At 44.5% G+C, this 19,622-nt stretch overlaps 2 protein-coding genes and 1 pseudogene across 2 annotated transcripts; all 3 read left to right on the top strand.

Moving 5' to 3' along the window:
* The first annotated feature begins 33 nt into the window (after window positions 1-33).
* Window positions 34-795, top strand: LOC27208835 (uridine diphosphate glucose pyrophosphatase NUDT14). The gene has a single exon (XM_016184390.3). The coding sequence runs from the start codon at window positions 37-39 to the stop codon at window positions 748-750; it is 714 nt and encodes a 237-aa protein (XP_016036538.1). The 5' UTR covers window positions 34-36; the 3' UTR covers window positions 751-795.
* A 117-nt stretch (window positions 796-912) lies between these two features.
* LOC6729836 (uridine diphosphate glucose pyrophosphatase NUDT14) lies at window positions 913-2,009 on the top strand. Its single transcript, XM_002105103.4, has 2 exons — window positions 913-1,384; window positions 1,509-2,009. The coding sequence occupies exons 1-2, from the start codon at window positions 981-983 to the stop codon at window positions 1,741-1,743; spliced, it is 639 nt and encodes a 212-aa protein (XP_002105139.2). The 5' UTR covers window positions 913-980; the 3' UTR covers window positions 1,744-2,009.
* An 8,985-nt stretch (window positions 2,010-10,994) lies between these two features.
* Window positions 10,995-13,232, top strand: LOC27208034 (annotated as a pseudogene).
* The last annotated feature ends 6,390 nt before the right edge of the window (window positions 13,233-19,622 follow it).

Raw genomic sequence — 19,622 nt, 5'->3', positions numbered from 1 at the left:
TAGAAACCATCGAAATGCTTTTCGAAAACACAAAACATGTTAAAACTACTGGGCAGTTTGGGTCGCTCCTGCTGCTCGTCAGCCAAGTCGGGATTCAAGATCCAGCCAAGTTGTATTTCAAGGATTTGGTTTGGTCCGATGCCCAAGGATTCGAATTGGATTAAACCAGGTCGACTTCACTACATCGAAAACGATGTGGAGAAACAAGTGGACATTATCAAAACCATTGATGGTGTGGTGGTGATTCTGTACAACAAAGCGCGGGAAAAACTAATCTTCGTGCGTCAGTTCAGGGGAGCAGTTTACCAGGGAATACATTCGGCTGGATCACCGGACATGTCCAAGGGAGAAGCTGATCTGGAGCAGTTTCCTCCCGAAGTGGGTGTTACCTTGGAGCTTTGCGGTGGCGCCGTGGACAAGGACAAAAGCCTGGCGGAGATCGCCAAGGAGGAAGTCCTCGAAGAGTGCGGTTACGAGGTGCCCCCCGAATCCCTGCAGCATGTCTACGACTATAGATCGGGTATTGGTACCTCAAGTAGTGCCATGTCCCTGTTCTACTGCGAGGTGTGTGATGCTCAGAAGGTCTCGGCAGGCGGAGGCATTGGAGAGGAGAAAATCCAGGTGCTAGAAATGTCCTTGGAGGAGTCGAGGCAGCTGGTCCAAACTGGGGCCACCACCAATGGTGGACCCTCCTGTTTGCTGGGGCTGCTGTGGTTCTTTCTGCACAAGGCACCCAAGGTTTCAGCATAGCATAGTAGTCTCAAGCACTCAAAATAAACTAAAATAATTAAATAATTTATTTTGCTTGTTGTAACGAACTTTTCAAATTCGAATAGTATTACCATCTGCTGTCTGGCTTTAAACGTCAGAAAAGCTTTCCCGTAACAAAAGCTGCAATCTGATTGCCGGTTAGAGCTTTTGCAATCAGCTGATTGCAGTGCCACTGCCGTGTTTTCGTGCTCCAAGTCCACTAATTCAGCATGGAGAACGTTTCCAAGATCTGGCTGGGTCCCCTGCCCCAGGATTCGCCGTACGTGAAGCCTTTCCGGCTGTACTATGTCCAGAATGGCGTGGAGAAGAACTGGGACCTGCTGAAGGTCCACGATAGTGTGGCTATCATCTTGTACAACACGTCTCGCCAGAAACTGGTTCTGGTCCGCCAGTTCCGACCGGCCGTCTATCACGGCATCATTTCCAGCGCCAAGGGCACCTTCGATGAGGTGGACCTCAAGGAGTTCCCGCCCGCCATCGGTGTCACCTTGGAACTGTGCGCCGGCATCGTGGACAAAAACAAGAGCTGGGTGGAAATCGCTCGGGAGGAAGTGGTCGAGGAGTGTGGCTATGATGTGCCCGTGGAACGGATCGAGGAAGTCATGGTCTACAGGTAAATGGGTGTGCATATATTGTAATATAAATAGAATATAATATAAAATTTAATATCATAATTGATTTTTCAAAAATCTTCCTTCACAACTTGCTTTATGCATAACCACCTCAATCCTTTGCAGATCTGGAGTTGGTTCATCGGGTGCCAAGCAGACCATGTACTACTGTGAGGTGACCGACGCGGACAAGGCCACAGGTGGCGGCGGCGTGGACGACGAGATTATCGAGGTGGTGGAGCTGTCCCTGGAGGAGGCCAAGCAGATGATCCAACAGGGAGCCGTCAACAACAGCCCGCCCAGCTGCCTGATGGGCCTGATGTGGTTCTTCGCCAACAGGGCACCCGGTGCGAAGGCCTAGAGGCGAACGTTGCTGTTGATTCACCCAGATAAGCGGCGGCCGTGATAAGATGATAAGATGATAAGATGCGTCCGCATCCGCAGCGTGGCCTTATACACGTCTTTTAGTCAACACCAACCAATTCGCATGCTTTCCAACCGAGCGCATTGTGAGTGCGCCTAGCGCACACGAGATAATACTGAAATTCCCGTGCCTGTCGAGGCTTACCTTATGATATGTATACCGTGTAATATGTAATAAACCCTGGCCAGCTGTCCGCTCATGAATTCGGTCAAGACGTGTCTCCCACTTCCATCTCAGCTGCGAGTTCCACTCCCACCGCGGCTGCCAAGTGCATAAATCGCCTATAAATCAAAATGCCGCAAGACGCTGCTGCCGCAGAAGCTCCAAACGGGTTCCGCTTTTCTCCGATCTAAACCCATCCGATCCGATGCGATGCGATGGGATGGGACCTGGTACTGTGGAGGACCCATACCCATACCCATACCCATACCCATCTCATCCGCAGCGAAGCGAAGCTGTGTGCCGTTTTTGGGCCCCTGTCGGGCAGCGTGTTGCTGGGATCAGGTTACTTATTTATACACGGCCAGGGACTTTAGCTTCCATGAACGCTCCTGGTACTCCTGATCACAGAGAAAGAAATATCACTTCGCTAGGGAATCATCCCTATATCTATGCATTCATTCATTCATTCATTTCATGCATTTATTAGTTTAATATGATGTGGTTTTGTCTTATGCCTTATATTTAAATGATAATACTTTATTATAGTCTGTAAAATTCATTTAAGTAATGGCAGGAAATATGATTCATCATATAATCCTATATATACATTCTCCAATTGGTAGTGATATATCCCGAGATGAATAGTTTAATAGTTTATTTTATATATATCATGCACATAAAAGTCTGTGAGCAAACAATACTTTTGTATTTTCATTTATCACGCAATTATTTTCGGTGCACCAGCATCTATCCATCCTCCAGCCTCGGATCCATCCTCCATTTCCATCCATCCCGGTTCAGCGGTCATGGCGAGTGGCGGCGTGGAAATTTATTTACCCCAGAGCCATGATTTGGCAATATTTCAACATTGTAATAGAATTTCTTTCGGCCTGTTCAGACTTGACTTCCTTTTCGGCGGATCCCCCCTGCTTCAGCCCGCTGTCCCTGTACCATATACCCCTGCTCCAGCTGCAGCTTCAGCTCCGACTCCAGCTCCCAAGTACCGAATCCCCTCCTGCATCCTTCGCATGTGCGTGCATTCGATTTGCCGCTGATAATCAAGGCCGGTTCTTTGTTGTTGTCTGCTTGCTGTTCGCTTGCGTGTTAACCTCATGTAAATTATGGACTCGAGGCGGAGGAGCCGTCGGCAGCAGAGACAACAAAAATGCGAGTGTTGAAATTATATTTAATTTGCATATGTTGGCGGACGACGCTGGCTGTCCAGGAGTCCCCTTTGGGGAATCGAGGATGCAAATGAGTTGAGGGAGTTCCACGTGGATCAGGTGTAATGTCGACAACAGGGATTTGTCACGGGAGCAGTGGCTCTCAAACTGTTGCCACAGTGGCTCTACAAAGGTTGCGGCTTGTGAGGCACTGAATGTTATAACCAAGTGAAATGAAGAAGAATTATGAGTTGAAAATATTTCGCTTTTTAAAATCAATGTATATTTTATGTATTTTTATTAAAACCTAAATAAGACTGTGTTCATTTCAGTTCCCTTGAAACCTCCAATGAATGAAAGCGCGTTTCCTTTGCGTTAAGTTAATGGCCGTTGCGTATTCCAGAGCGATTTCTTTTGATTTGTCTGGCGACAGTTTCGCGGCAGCAGCCCGTTACTGCTGCGTTCGCAGTTGCTGCTGCAGTTGCAGTTGCAGTTACAGTTGCAGTTGCTTCCTCATCGCACTGAAATCCATCTGTCGCCTGTCACCTGCTCCCGTTTGAAGTGGTCGCTGTTGCTCCCCAAGGTGCAAATCGAAGTCATCACACAAACTGATTGCCTTTACACTCAGAAAAATATCAGTATAAATATAAATTAGTATATACATGTAAGCAGACAAATCAGAAAAATATGTAAGAAATTAAATACAATAATGTATAAATTTAAATGCTAGCCCGATTCAAATAATTCGTAGTTATTTTCCGTGTGGCTTTACCTTTTGGCTTTGCCCAGTTGCGCAAGTCCGAAGTACAGAATTGCAATTATTTCATAATCACGTCCCAATTTATGTGCTGCCGGAGCAGCCGGAGCGGCGATAGGCCAGAGATTGCCATTTCGAATCAAAGCGTCTTTCTATTCCTGCGCACCCAACTGACCTCCAGTGGCTGGGGGGCTATAGCTTTGCAGCTCTGGCCCCTGAGAATCCAATCCCAATCGCAAAATGGCGTCCGCACACGAACGGGAGCGAAATGTTGCAGGCGGGGATCGGATCGGGGCATGGTCGGATCTGGGGGGGCGGTGCGGAGACCGCTCAGTTCTGGGATGGGATGGGAAGACGGAAGATCAAGAAATCGCGATCATGGCTCGGTTTCCAGTGCGCATGCGAAAATTAAGTGCAGCCACCAGCAACAATCATAACAACAACAGCAAAATTACCTGTAAAACAGTTATGGTTTTTGTTGTTGCTGCTGCCGCTGCTGCTGCTGTGGAGCAATAATGAAATTTTTTATCGGATTTGATTATAAGTTGCCCAGCTACAGCTCGGCCACCCCGCCGTCGTAATCTGCCAATAAGAAGAAAAGTGAGCGGGGTGGGTACACTGGGAATAATAGTTCCAAAACATCCTCTTCATATTCTACAGAATAATTGCTAGTACTAAGGTATCACATGATGTCTGATCATCATGTTTCTATTTGTTTCATTCTCTTCAAGGCAAGTGAGTAGAATTTTCTTTCAGTGCTCCGTGCTGGTAGCTGCCTAACCGGGAATGGAATTGGGTTGGCCATTCGCGGGGATTCGGAGGAAACTATGTAGCCGCCGCTCATTGATTCCGCCTGCCGTCCATTGGCCGTTGTCCGTCGTGATGCACTTTAATGAAATGAAATCTTATACTATCATGAGGCGCATGAACTGTAAAGCCGAAGCTGTAGCTGAATCTGCAGCCAAAACCAAAGACTCCGAACTGCAGTCCGCGGCCGCAGCTTTGCCCACTCAAAATGTATAATTATCTGGCGGTTTTATCCGTTTGCCAATATTAAATTTCTCATCACGCCCAGAGAGAGGAAAATGCAGTTGCAGTGGCTGCTCCCGTAGCGGCCGCTTCACCTGGGTTTCGTTCTTGGCGGTGCCTACAGGTGGGTGGGGTAGGGGAGCAGGAGGCATCGGAGGAGCTGCGGAGCGGAAGGTGGGGGGCGGCGATGTCCCGCTTCATGGGCACGGGCGCCGTCAAACAATTAATAAAAGGCCAAATGTCTGCAATGAAATTTATGCGGCTGCCTTTGCCAACGAGTTATATACATATAGGCTTCGGATTTCGGCCTGAAGTTTTGCTTTTCCGCTCCTGACGCGCCAGTGGCCAAAAGGAAAAGGCTCCGTTGGCGGCTTTACCGTTGCACTGCTCCATGGACTTTCTAAAATCGATGCCACCAACTTCGGGGTCGAGGGCTTCTTGGGGCGTTGTTCCTGCACCTTGCTCTCCGGTCGCCGAGATCCGGAGATATGTATGTGCTCCGCAAGGTGCGGCATCCGACAGATTGGGCACAAGAACTGCCACAAATGTGTGTCAAGTGGCTACACAATGCCTGAAAGCAAGACAACGAGCGAACATAATTATGGTTATTAGCAGCGAATCAGTTTAGAATTAATAATTAATGAAGTTCGATGTTGCACAGCACTGGAAATAGCAAGTTCGTGTTTTAAGTCTTTTGATTTCGCCATGAGAAACGAAATTAGCTCAGTGCTATACAAAATATACTGAGCAATGATTGAATTTATTTTATTTGCGTACTTAAACTATTTATCTAATTTGAATTATATTATTGATTTTTGTCAGAATTATTTTTCTCACATGAGTAACCTTAACATTAATCGCCAGTCGACTAACCTTTAAATTTTGATCCATTTCCCAGCCTCACTGAGAAATTTGGCACTGTGGTTGGCTCTTTGCACGTGTTGCCATTTTAATTGCCTGCCAAGTGCGAAGAAATATTTTTGGCCAAATGCGTATAATTGAAATTAAGTCATAAATGGTTAAAAATGCCGACCGAGCGCGGCACATTGGACATGGCTAGCAAATACTAATGAAGCCCGGCCAAGTTGGGCCAGATGGCGAAAAAATTTCACACTCTTTGCCTTGATTTATGACACTCCGACATAGCACATAACACACCACGGACAACTTCCGTGCAAGGAAACCCGTCGTCCAGTGGCTCCAAAACCGCCGCACCTGCCCAACTGATTGATTTGCAGGCCTTTTGCACTCGAAGCCAGCTTTAATTACGCGCACTTTTTGGCCTCGTCAAGTTCCCAAGTTCTCTTTGTCTCGATCCATTCTCTGTTTTCCCAATGGTTTCTCTTGGCATGCTCTTAAATGGGTTACCTCTTTGGCCGTTGAAAACTCTCTTAGCCACTCGTTAGAGCCGACTTAGATGTGTGCTCCGCCCCCTTGGAGCGCAATTCGAGAAACCACAAACCGCAGGCCGCCAAAAAATCCACAAAGAAAGTGCCAAAATGGGGCGATACGAATTTACTTTGCCGTTGGGCTTTAATTAGTTGTTTTAGTTAACCTGGCTGCCATGTAAGTGAATCATGGCCTTTCTGTGTGGTCCAAAATGGGGAAGTAAATTCACAAGAACTAGGACTTAATTAGCAATGAGTAATCAGACATTTCTGCCGTTTTAAACATTTAAACCTATTCACTATATTGTTTTTATTTTCTTGTCTATATTAAGTTATCACTGAAAAGCTTTATAGTCTAACTTGCATTCCGTTTTCAAAAGATAAATCTACATCGAGATTTAACTGATAAAAAAAACTTTTTTATTTAAAGAATTTCGTTCGAATAAGTCACGTGAGCATTTAAAGGGTTAACAAGAAGGAGCGACCACACAATTAAAAATCATTTGCATATCAAACAATAAAACAAGCAATCCAACGAGAAGCCCACCAGATACAGATACATCGATGACTAAGGACGGTCGGGCTGGGAAGTCGGCGAGGGAAAAGTGAAACTCGGCCTGATCTGGCTGATAAGCCGGAGGGAAGGCCGCCTGCACGGACACACACACCGAAGTAATGGCGCATTAAAAGTCAAAGTCAAAATCAACAAAGCACCGAGATGGCCTAAACAAGATCCTGATAAGGAACCAATACCAATCATGATGATGGCAAGATGCGGTCTGCGGATCGGGGATTCGGGTATTCGGGCAGCTGCCACCGGCGACGTCCGGCGATCTCGACGACAACGTTGACCGCAACAACTTTGTTGCCGCTCGCCAGTTGTTGAACTTAGCGCGAAATCTTTCCGTCTGGGAAATTAACTACAGTGAAGCCTTGTTCTGAATAAGAAAAAATCTCTATAAAAGTTTTACTTATAAATCGAAAGCAAGATTAATTTTATTTAGGGCAAATCTCAATATCTCAATATCATATAACATATGGTATCAACTTATCTTGGTTCCACTGTCTTTAAAAATCACAGGAAAAAAAGAGTGTATCTTCTAAACGGCAGCACATTTCGCCAGGGGCCAACTTCCACTGGCAAGAAGTCTGTAAATGTCTGAGACTTCGTATGCATTTTGAAGGAGTCGAGTTGATCCGAGGTGAGCTGAGCTGAACGGACAGCGATCGTTGTTTCTGGTCGGTTTGGCTGGGTTATCTGATTTTAATTAAACGGCATCGCATAATAAATTATCTTCATTAGGGTTGAATCGCTGCGATGGGAGCCTCCTGCCGGTGCCGAAACCGAAATCAAACGGAATCGAGTTGGAGTCTGGAGCCTGACGAAATATTCGAGCAATCGACTGGCGGAGCGATCAACCCCCTTACTTACTTCCACGCTCCTGGCCGCCCGGTTATCCCCTCCCAACCCCATTCCTATGTGACCATAAATCAAAACAAGCCCATCCACTGATGCAGTGCGTGTGTTCCACTCCTAGTCGCTCCCCTTTCGGCCATCGATCCGCCGTGGACTCATGTTCATTAATGAAAAACCGGACCAACTGTCAAACAGAATCTGCAAATCATTCGACACGACGGCTGTGCGCCGTTGACAGTTGGAAAAGCGCTGCCGCCGAGTCCGGGAAAAATCAACACATGCTTAGATAATAAAAAAAAATGGTTAAATAAAAAAACCTGAAGTAAAAAGTGAACTCGATTGTGTTGCTAATTGGTGTCAGTCGAAGACTGAATGTGCTTCCTATTCAAGAACTTCATAAACTCAATCAAGCAAGGAATAAGTTTTATTAAATCTGAAATATGATATATGGGATATATGATATTCTAATGACAAATAGAATACCAAGTAAATTGTATTTTGTTATGGAAGCATCTTGACTTAAATGTATTTTGTATCTTAGAGATTTTGGAATGAAAAATGTATTTCTTATCGCAGATTTCTAGTGTTATTGTTATAAGAAATAATTTGTACAAATCATGTTTTGACAATACTTCTCTGAAAAGTCACGTCAAATGAGTGGTTAACAGGCGTAATTCTAGATCGTATATCTTTCCGTGAAAGAGTGCTTACGATACCGGCTAGCTGATCTAACCCCGCGATGAGAGTATCTGAGGGTATGTGGAATCAATCGGGAGAAGATTTAACTGGAAGTGGAGCACAAACCGGTTGCACATGGTCAACTGATTGACGAGTTGCGTACCTCAAATGTGCAGCTAACACGCACACAGGTGCGTGCCCCTCGAGGAGCGTCCAAGTGTGGATATTTTATTTATTTTTTTTTCAGCTTTTTGTTTATTTCCTTGCGATCATCAATAATGCCAGCCAAAGGAAGCGCATGTACATGTCCGTGTAGCGCTTAATGATCTTGAAATCGAAGTTGCATTAGCATTGAATGTGCGCATGCGCAGCAGTCGCAAAATGTTTCAATTATTTGTGGGCATTCGAGAGATAAAGCAGCGGCCAGCAACAAATTATGAATAATCGAGTTCATTAATCAAGTGTTAATCTTCATGCATGGGCATGGGCATCGGCCGCATTACAGGCCGAACACACCAGAAATATTGGTAGATACAAGACCAAAATCTAACCCAAAACAGCCGCCAGCCTCCGAGCCGAAATCTCTAATTTATTGCCTACCAAGCATTTGGCTAATGAAGACATAAAAACCGCAATCAAATTAAATATTTTTCTTCATGGGAACAAAATGTAAACGGACCGCATTACTCATCCGACATCTTAGTTGGCTTGGAAATTGTTTTGGGACCTCATATAACCTTGTCTGGCCACCAAGTGGAACTAAACTGCTTGGCGCCCTTTAAACCCTTTGTCTCACATCGAATCGAAGCTGAATTAAATCTCACACTCCTTACCATCTAGAAGTTCAATGATTTTCTAGATTTTCTAGACCAAACTCCAATTTATGCTCGAATTTTAATTAAGACTTTAATATATAACTATATGACCCTTCCTTCGAAAGGCGTGAAAATTTAATTTGTGCATTACAAAGAATTCATTTCCAAAAACAATAATTCCTTTCCCTAAATTATTTTTAAAATTTCCTAAAGGAATTAAGTTTTTTAATGACCTTTATTTAAAATTGGATCGATTTGCGAAACTTTCCAAAGTCTTGAGCGAGTATACTGTTATTAGTGTGTAAAGAAAACGCGCCTCTCATTAGTTTTTTTTAATCCAAAACCCAATATCTGTGACCCGAATTTCGCAGCTTAAAAACCGGAATTAAGTTCCAATCAAATGCAAATGCTCCAAGCAAAATGTGAACAACGAGTCCGAGAAGCAGGGAAAATCTCGAAAATTGCAGAGCTAAAGCCAACGGACCACGCCCCCTTAAAGCCGAGCTTCCTCATTTCACATAAGTCAAACAAAATGCGCCCTTTTGCCCAGCGACTTCGCCTCCAGATTATGGCTCCCCTTATTAGGGCCGCATAAACCCAAATTAAATTGTCGAATTAAGGCAACATTTAACGGCGGACCACGAACACAGCGAAACAAGTTATAAATTTAAATTAAAACATATACAATAAAATGTAAATCTCGCGAAATAATAAACGTCTGCGCGGCGACTCTAAATGATGTAAAGCCCGCACATTTATAAGATGTTGGCTAAATGTACGTATAATGCGTCGGGGATCAACATGGCCACAATTTGCCGCTCTTGTTGTTGCCACAAATTATATGGCTTGGCCGAAACTTTGCGAATGTACGCGGCTCGTGTACAGTGAAATATGAATTACACGCACCGCGGCGCGGGAATCGAGGCTCGAGGAATCTTGGCCGGCCAGAAATTAAGTTAAAAATAAAACTCAAGTTGAAGACCAACTCGAAAGGTAACAAAAAAACATGCAGGCCACAACTACTGTAGGTAAACACAAGCGCACAAACAATAACAAAAACACCGGCCAGCAACATCCAAAAAATTTACAAGTCACTGCCACTCACACATGCCATGTAGCCATATATCCATATATCCATACACCCATATAGCCACATGGACATTTGGACATTTGGACGTGGTGGGGCAGGGCTGCAGAGCAAGTTGGGGTCTGGATAAGAGGAAGACAACCGGGAAGGAGTATAAAAAATCAAATTAAACTTCTTACGGATCCCGCTCGGCTCGTCGAGAAAACATAAAGCTCCCAAAGTCCGAGAACCAGAGCATAGTAAACACAAAACACAAAAACACCCAGCACACACACGTGAGGCATAAAAGCGAGGCTTCATCGGATCTAGAGATGAGTTCGTGAGGTTCTGTCCATAGGAATCATTAAATGGATCATTACCACATTAAGCTAAGATATTGCACACTTATAGTTTACTAATCCAATGCTTAGAATTAATAATTAATGAAGCTCGGATTGCAAAGCATTGGAAATAGCAAGTTCGTGTGTTAAGTCATTTGATTTTGACCTGAAAAACGGAATAAGCTCAGTGCTGTACAAAATATTTATAGAAAAGCCCTTGAAATGGATCATTACTTTCATATATGCAACATAGGTATATAAAACATAAACACATCGGAAATTAATAGTTTTATAATCAAATATTTATTACAACTTAAAACTGAATGATAGGCGCGTTAACCTAAATGATGTTTAAGGCAGCTAAGCGGAAGCTTGTAAATAAAATATTAATGATCAGAACCGATGGCAAGGTGCCGGGTGATTTTAATAATTTCCCATGTGGTCTCCACATATTTTATTGTAATATTTCCTACGCCGTTTCCAAGGTGTCATTCACGCTGTCATCCCCATTCGGAGCCCCAGCGAGGCGCATAATCCAAAGAACCCAAAAGGGGCTCCAAAGAAACATTTGTGAGTCGAGCAAATAACACTTTATTTCATTCATTTAACAGGTTTCATTTATGAGCGGCCAACAACACCAACGGGCAGTCCGTCAGTCAGTCAGTCAGCCTCCGATTCCGATTCCGACTTCTCCTCCAACTCCACCATCCCCACCCCCAGCTCCAGCTTCCATAGCATCTCCAAACGCCAAACTCCACTTGGCGGCCCAGTGGTCAGCGCGATTCAGCCCGGCTGCTGCAGCCCAAGTTGGCGATGGAGCTCGGAGTCAGTGCCAGACTAGGTAATGTTCCCACGAAACAGGTTGTGGGTCCACCTCAGCTCAGATCAGCTCGGCGGTCCGCAGTCCGCGGTCCTGCAACGTCGGAACCCGGGGCAGCGGCTCGAGCTCGAACTGAAGTGTTGCGCCTTCGTGCATGGCCGAGAGCTATGGGCCACCGCCACTCTGGCGTTGAACGGACTGAGCTCGGGCTCGCTTCTTTTAGTTCGATGGGTACGTCTGCAGCAAAGGGTATGCTATGCCTCATCTCATAAATGAAACTATGTGCAACAGAAAATATACTGAATATATGTATTACTTACATATAAGAAGTAAAGTAGCAAGTAAAGAAAGTAAGATCCAAAGGAATCAGACATTCCACATTTGGGATAAATCTATATATGACAGACTTTAGCTTTAACTTTTTCTGGAAAATCCTTTCAATTACTGAGTATCCCCTTGTCCAGACCATCTTGTCATAATTCTTACCACTTTTTTATTTACAGCTATGTGCGAGCCGGGCCCAGTCGAGTATATGGCCATGGGCAAGGCAATGCAAGCCGAGCGGAGTCAGGGCTGCCTCTGAACTGCATCTGAACTGGCGGGGTAGCTGCAACTGCAACTGGAAGTTGGTAGCAGCACCTGGGGCTGGGTTTCGGCCAGGTCCACCGCTCGCACTTACTGCCAATGGCAGCGGCAAATCAAAATCTGTGCACAATTATGGCCTACACATCTGGTCAGAAAGCCAGCCAGATAGCCAGCTAGCCAGGTCGGAATGGAATGGAATGGATCGGGTACGGCGGTGCTCGTGCTCCTCATAAATATTTAACGAGTTTCATTTTTAGCCAGCATTGTCTGCGGCATTTGCAGCACTCGAGTGGCCATTAGAAGATGTGGACGCAGACGCCTCATGAGCTCCCAATTAGTGTTGGATTACATATTTGTAGCCCGATCCTGCGGCATTGTAACCAAATTGGAACATATAAATTATGGACAAATTCGGAATGCCGGCAAGACGAGCCGGATAAATTGAGCGCATTAGAGCGAGAGGCTTCGTTTGGTGGATTATCAGAATTATAAGTTCATTTAAAGCATTCAAATTGGAAATTAAATCGCAATGAATCATCACAAAACGCCGTCCGATTTAACGCCCCGGAATTGTTGTGAATAAACGAGATATTCCATCCATGGAATGGCTGGCGCACATTGTTAGCAAACAAATTTCATTGTGGTTACCTGGGAAACCTATTTGTTGTGCCCAAATAACTCCGGCGCAATCCATCAAATAAGAAAGGGGCTCCGAGGAGCAGCGGGTTGTCCGTCCCTCGAATCCCTCGGATGCCACGAAATCCACCGAAAAATCCCGCTGCTGGCCCATTAATTTATTGTTGTTATTACGGTGTGCTGGTAATCAACACGTTCCTTCGATGACCTTGCACTATACAACCATCGATCGTGTGATAAATCGAACGGAAATCATTAATAATCAGGCAAAATCAAAAGCGTTTCTTCGCCTAATGATTGGGATCGGTGTGGTGCCCGTACCCAGATACGAGTACTTATGTAAAACGCCAACAGCAATTTGAATTATGACGATTTAAATGTAGCATCAAGACAAGAAAGGAAGGTCCGACTATGGGATGGATGGATGCCCAGCCCATAAACGGAGATGCACTGTGAGAAACCCACATACATTCTAGCATGTAAAATATTTCAAAAGATTTGTATATAATCTACTTTATTCCCCTTGTAATCATGTAGTCAAAAGGTACAAAAAATAAATATTTAAATTTTAAAACTCCAAGTGGAATACATTTTCTCTGCAAAGGCTAACCCTTCTGGTTGCCCACTTCCCATCTTTCCCCGGCGCACTTGACGCTCTTTTTCGAGTGGCCAGCGGAGCGATGAAAGTTCGAATCAAAACCATCGAGATGCGAGATACGACTTCTCCAGCGATGGATGAGCTCCGGAGTTTGGAGACGGACTGATGTAACGCCGGTCTGAAGTATTTGATGGCATCTGGCGCGTCTTCGTTTGGCGTTCCGATGACAGCAAAATTGCAACTTCAGTTGCCTCCACTTGGCGGCTGCGGGATCCCGGGGCCATTGTTTATTGGTTTTCGCTTTGGCTAAATTATATGGCAGCCGTATAAAAAATATCGAGAAATGCATATTTATAAGCCAGCCAGGCGGGGACTCCGGCTCACGTTTTCATTTGCCAGGGAGCAGGGCAGCGAACATGCGATGACAAAACGACACGAAATCCTTTTTTCCATAGGATTTCCCCCTTTTCGCTGCATTGTTGTTTCCCAGTATGACGGGATGCGACGCTTTTGACATGATCGGACATTTTCGCAAATGCTGAAAACGAGGGGGCTTAGGAGGCAGCCATAAAACCAAGGCGCATCAAGTGCAGGTTCCTCCAGGCTCAGTTCCATCCGCGAACCCATACCCATCCCGACCGCCGTTCTGAGTTGTCCCTGTTTCTTATTGTTCCTACTTAATGTCTTTAATATTCATGACCAAACGAAAGTAAGCGACTTTGTCTCGATCGTGTCCAGCAAATCGAAGTCATCGAACGCTGATCGCACAACGTGTATCGTATTTGAGTTGATGTTTTTGTTTTTTTTTTTTTTTTTTGGTGCATGTGCATGGCAGTAACATCGAAATGTCGCGATGCGTGTTTTTGGTATCTTCATACTGTCTTCGACACCTGAGGCATATAACGATTTATTTGGAGATCCTAAAAAGTCCTGATCAATCTTAGAAACTTATAGAAACCATATCATCAATTTGCAATCATTTCAATTTTAAGTATTATTAAAATTTTCAAAACATTCAACCCAACTATATAGATTATTTCATGAACATAACATGAAATAATTCTCTGATCTCAGTGAGCCAAGTTAAAAAGGTCTGGCTCACATTTCATGCAGAGTATCTCTTCGCCGGATCTCTTTCCTTCTTCTGGCTGATTAAATCGAACGCGTAATTCAGCTTGGATGGATGTCTTAGGCCCTGTACCGTCACCTGGAACCCCAATCCCCGCCAGAACCACCGCCCAATGGAGTGAGCCCGTGCATGTTTATGAGCTTTGATGTTCGGTGTCGGAACGTGTGGGAGTTGGATTCGATTGCAGTGGATCAGCGATGAAACATAAAACCTTTTATAGGTAAAGCTGATACTTCGCATCTAAAAGGGCAACAACAAGCTCTGCTCTGCTCCCCAGTGTGTGTGTGTGTGTGTGTGTGCTTTTGTGTGGCATACAAAACAGCAGCTGAAATGTCCACTTCCGGCGCAATCGGACATGTGTTAGTGGTGCTGACCAATCGATGCAAATGCCGTGATGGTTAACGCTTCGAAAAACTTTCCAAGAACGCCACTCTTTCGGACGTCCATCAGTCGGTCTCTGGGTCTTCGCACTACCTCGACCTACCCGCTGGCATTTCCTCCGGCCCAACTGCTGTCCAGTGGCCAGCAACACTCCTTCTGGCGGCTGCCAGTTTGGCCAACAAACGGAGGAAGGCGGTCGGCGGTTGGCGGATGGCGGATGGCGGACGGCGGCTGGCGACCTGGCCAAGTCACGACTTCGGCAAAACATAAAAATATCGGCGGCAATAAATAATAACAACGATTTTCCAGACTATCTAGCCAGTTCGGCCGGACTCAACGAGCTGATAGGAAGGAGGAAGAGCTCTACACAGAAATAAATTGCCATATGTCGATGAGATATGCATACCCATCTCTACAAAGTTCAGCATTTTATAGAAATAATGGAAATAATTCATGGGATAATTTTAGTTTATTGTATATATATTTATATATTTAATGTTGATCTTATGGTATTTTTATTCCCTCCTATATATTCTCAATTAGCCAATAATTTTGATTCGGAAGATAAACTTCATTAATGCGATCAAAATAAAACCAAGTTTTTATTACCATTAATTTGTTAATGGAATAATAAAAAATATATGTTTACAGGTTTTGCTTTTGTTGGGTTATATATGGAATATATATATATATATTATAATTCTATAAAATGTTTATTTGAAAGGCATTGTGATTTTCTTTGTATGTACCGCTCCAGAGCGAGACGGCGAGTCGTTGGAAAGAGATGGAAGCCGCGAGGGGCGGGAGGACTTCATACTACGCCTGTTGTGCCATTTGCATGGCACTCTGGATTTTTATTTATTACACACACACTGCATATGCATCGCCATACAGACACATGTTTTTGGCATTTTATTGCCGCGGCTAATTTGCCATAAAGAAAGCGCCAAAAATTATTTGTTACCAATAATTTTGTTGCCTTTCTTGTTTTGTCGCTGGCCGGCCGTTCGTTTCGACCGCTTGAATTATTTTGCATTGAAAATTCGCCTGGCAGCCAGCGTGAGAAATTCCCTGCCTTTTGATGATATTCGAGACCGCACGCAGTGCGGCAAGAGGCGAAGGGGGCGTGGCAAACCCATACTAGCACACACCTTCGAATGAGGTGTGAATTATCTGAGGCCAAAACTTGGAGAGCAAATGCGATCGGATCGTCTTAGATGTCTCGTATATTCCAATTAAAATACATTTATGCAAATAAATATGGACTGAGACCCGCTGGGCATTTTGACAGCAGTTTGTGGTGCTGGCCATCAAACTGCCGTTAAATGGCGAGTTTATTGGGCCCAATAGTTTGGGCCAACTGCCAGGGGATAATGAGAAGCGCATTTCGAATCGATCTTGCCAACTTGTTTGGCTTAATTCACGACCCATTTGGCCAACGCCATGGCTGACATTTGTTGCTTGTTTTCCGATTTCAACTGCCACATAAATTTGACCCCTCGACCAAAGGAAACCGACCACCAGCAATATCACCATAATATCAATTAAATCGCTGAATGGCAGATTCTGGCCATCCCGTGTGGAAATTTGAATTCCTAATGGCGTTTAGTGTCCAATAATGAGGCACATTTGTTTTATAATTTCATTAGCCGCTTGTCCGCTCTCGGCCAGTGCCATAACTTATTATAATTGCCTTTGGCTTATAATGCGAATGCGAGCAAAAAGACAGTGCGATTTGCATAAACATTTTATTGTTAAATTAATAAAAATTTTGTGAATAGAGCGCGGACACAATGCCGATATCGGAAATCGAATCTCAAGATCTGCGACATCGGTGACATCGACAGCGATTTCTTATTGATGTTTATTACAGGTCCAAAAAATTGTCGCTTGTTTCGGATTTTTATTGTCTGCCGGCTGCGCTGACAAGTGCTACATGTTTTTTCGCTCGTTTCGAATTGATTTTTGGGTTTTTGATTTGAATTTTGGGATTTTAGATTTCTCTAGCCAGCCAAATAATACATAATTAATGTGATTGGAAATTATGGCAAACGTTTTCACAATATCGTGTAAAGCTCGAGCAGTGTGTGTATACTTATGTAGTGACTAAGCTGTGTGAGTGGCGGAAACTTTTGGCTTAACCCTAATAACCTTGTTGCTTTTTAGTGGGACAGCGACAGCAACAGTTGCTAGTTAAGGCAAGACAAATTGACAAATAACATCACCTCACTTAACCCGGCTTGCAACGCCTTTTTGTTGGCCAAAATACCAGTGGCAGTCGACCCGGCCTAAAACGCGCTGTGTGGTAGGCCAAAAAAAAAGGCAGGAAAACGCTCCTCCGAGGTGGAGCTTTAATTAGATGCCCCATGGGAGTATCTTTTTTCCAACCTTATGGTGCTTTTGTACAGTGGGCTAGAGTTGCCTCTGATTAGCTATGATACTTGATTTCTCCTTTTTATCAGGACAATATCTACGGTTTTTAATACCCTTTTATATAACAATTCAAATTAATATTGCCAAAACCCACAGTATTTAGGCCCAAATGATTCAGACTAACCCCAAGTGAGTGTTTTCCCACACGGCGTATACGTGATATTTGTAATTACTTTCTAAAACATTTAACTACATAAATTCCACTGCTCGTTTTGGGAAACATTTACCATTCGCCAGACGCTCTCCTTAAAATTGGCCATTGAAACTTTTTGTGGAAAACAATTTCCCGGCTAACAACAACAAAACACCAAGCAATCCATGTAAAGGCGACAATTCGCATACGCCCAGACAAACCAAAAAAAAAAACAAAATAGAAAGAAAATCCTGAAGACAAGAAACGTAACCGAGTCAGCAAAATAAAAAGGTTAATTGAGGAAACATCAGCGGACGGGCGTGATGTGAGCATCGCCCAAGTTGAGGGACCGATTTGATTTGAGCCAGCAACATAAGGAGGTCGGTCGGGGTCACCACACACATATACGTACGTATATTCGGGGGGTCCATCTTAGCCAGCATCCACTGTGTCGAGAGCCTTTGTCAGCGTCTTCAGTGGCAACTTGAACCAAAGCTCGGGGCCATCTGCTCCTCGATCGAGAGGCACAAATGGGGGGGTTTTTTTTTGGGAGCTGGAACTGAACTCCTCCCTGGCGTGCCTGCCAATTGGAAAACAATACCGTTTCGCTTGTTTTGCCCAGGTCCGTTTGATTTACAATGCAACAGAAAAACACAAAACAAGCCAAACGTTTGTCTATTGATTGTTGTTTGCCAGTGCTTGTTGTTGGCCACTTTGTGGTAGGTAGGTGGAGTAAGAAATCCCAGGCCAACATGGTCGCCATCATCGCCGTGGTTGCTCCAGCTGCTGGTCGTGCACATTTACAAAATATTACCGATATAATAAAACAATTTTCTTATACACTACACTTTTGGCTAAAATGTTCAAAAGAACAAATGGTTTGCTCGTCCCATTAACTTTCAAATGCAACAGATCTCCTTGGGTTTCTCTCTATGGAAAGTATTGTTGCTTGCACTACAGTACATGGTATATTCCTATTGATCCTTGATTTTTTCCAGTGTTCTGCTGTCGTCAAGCAACGGAAAATATTCGGCTTCAGCCGCACGATACTCTGTTCCATCTCCATCTCCGTGGCCGTGCCCGTGGATTTGCCCAGATTCGGGTGGAGGGTTGAGGATCGGGGAGTGAGGGTCTCCTATTCGCTACTTGCTAACAACAAAAGTGTAACACAAAATCCGTGAGTCGATTTCTGCAGTACATAGGCCCCATCCCCATCCCTATCTACGTTTCTGCCATTGGACCGCCTGGCCCCTCGATGTTTTGGCTTTTCAATTTCATTTTATTTTATTTACCTCCCTCGCCGCCAGTGGAACGTGAGTTGGGCGGCGATTTACTTATTTTATGGCAAACTGCAATCGCTCTCAACTTTTTATAATCCGCAACTTGTAATTTTGCGATCGGGCGGCACAGAAAGATCTGCTAGCCCAGCGGTTCATAGAACCTGGCATTTCCACCCCTCTGAACCGAACAGAATCGCAAGATCGAACTGAACCCCGGATCCCCAGATCCTCCGATCCGCAGTGCCCATAACGGGGACTGGGTCTGCAACTGCAATAACCAAATCATTGCTCAATCGAAAAGCGTCCACAGTGCTCACGATTGTGCCACTTACGCGGTCAGTTGATAGGCGATAGGCGATAAATTGCCCGATCGGGTCTGGGATGATGATAGCTATAGCTATGGCTACGACTATATAGTAGATGGGCTGCGGCCTGGGAAGCGGAGCTGACGATCGTTTTGATTTCCAACTTAGTTCGATTAAATTTGCTGCTTTAATGAAATCATAAATTATGCCGCCATTCCACCCATTGCATGCCTCCCAGAGCACAGTGGCTACAAACTAAAGTCTACCAAAGAAAAAACGGATTTAACAGAGTTTTAATACTGTAAAAGTACTGAACTTAACATGTTTTAAGATCCCTTAAAGCTTATTTAGGCCTTTTTTAAACCGGTGTTAGATGAATTATCAGGAAGTATTAACCACTGTGCAAGTTGGATGTGCGCGGATCGCAAGTCATAGTCAATTGACCAGTTGACCGCCCTGGCCGCCCGCTTGGCCAAAAACCTATTTGCGGTTTAATCGAATTTACCGTCCATGCCCTGCCAAGAAACAAGAGGCGGGAGGAGTCTGCTAGAGGGGTGAGGGGGGACTCAGCGTGGGACATCACTTGTTGCAATTGGCCGGCAACCGTTAAAAGGCGGAAAAACTGAGGGAGTCGCACTGGGAAAAGTAAACTAGGAACTATAGGGCTGGAAAAATATGGAAATGAAAACGAGTATATAAA

This window comes from Drosophila simulans, chromosome 3R, assembly GCF_016746395.2.
Source record: "Drosophila simulans strain w501 chromosome 3R, Prin_Dsim_3.1, whole genome shotgun sequence".
In the NCBI taxonomy this organism is placed as follows: Eukaryota; Metazoa; Arthropoda; class Insecta; order Diptera; family Drosophilidae; genus Drosophila; species Drosophila simulans.
The sequence above is the reverse complement of the archived record's forward strand: the minus strand, read 5'-3'. Positions and strand labels throughout refer to the sequence as shown.

Excerpts from the sequence above, each read along its gene's own strand:
- LOC6729836 (XM_002105103.4), top strand. The coding sequence starts at position 981 with ATGGAGAACGTTTCCAAGATCTGGCTGGGTCCCCTGCCCCAGGATTCG. Across the intron at positions 1,385-1,508 it reads GAGGAAGTCATGGTCTACAG|ATCTGGAGTTGGTTCATCGG; the intron begins GTAAATGGGTGT and ends AATCCTTTGCAG.
- LOC27208835 (XM_016184390.3), top strand. The coding sequence starts at position 37 with ATGTTAAAACTACTGGGCAGTTTGGGTCGCTCCTGCTGCTCGTCAGCC.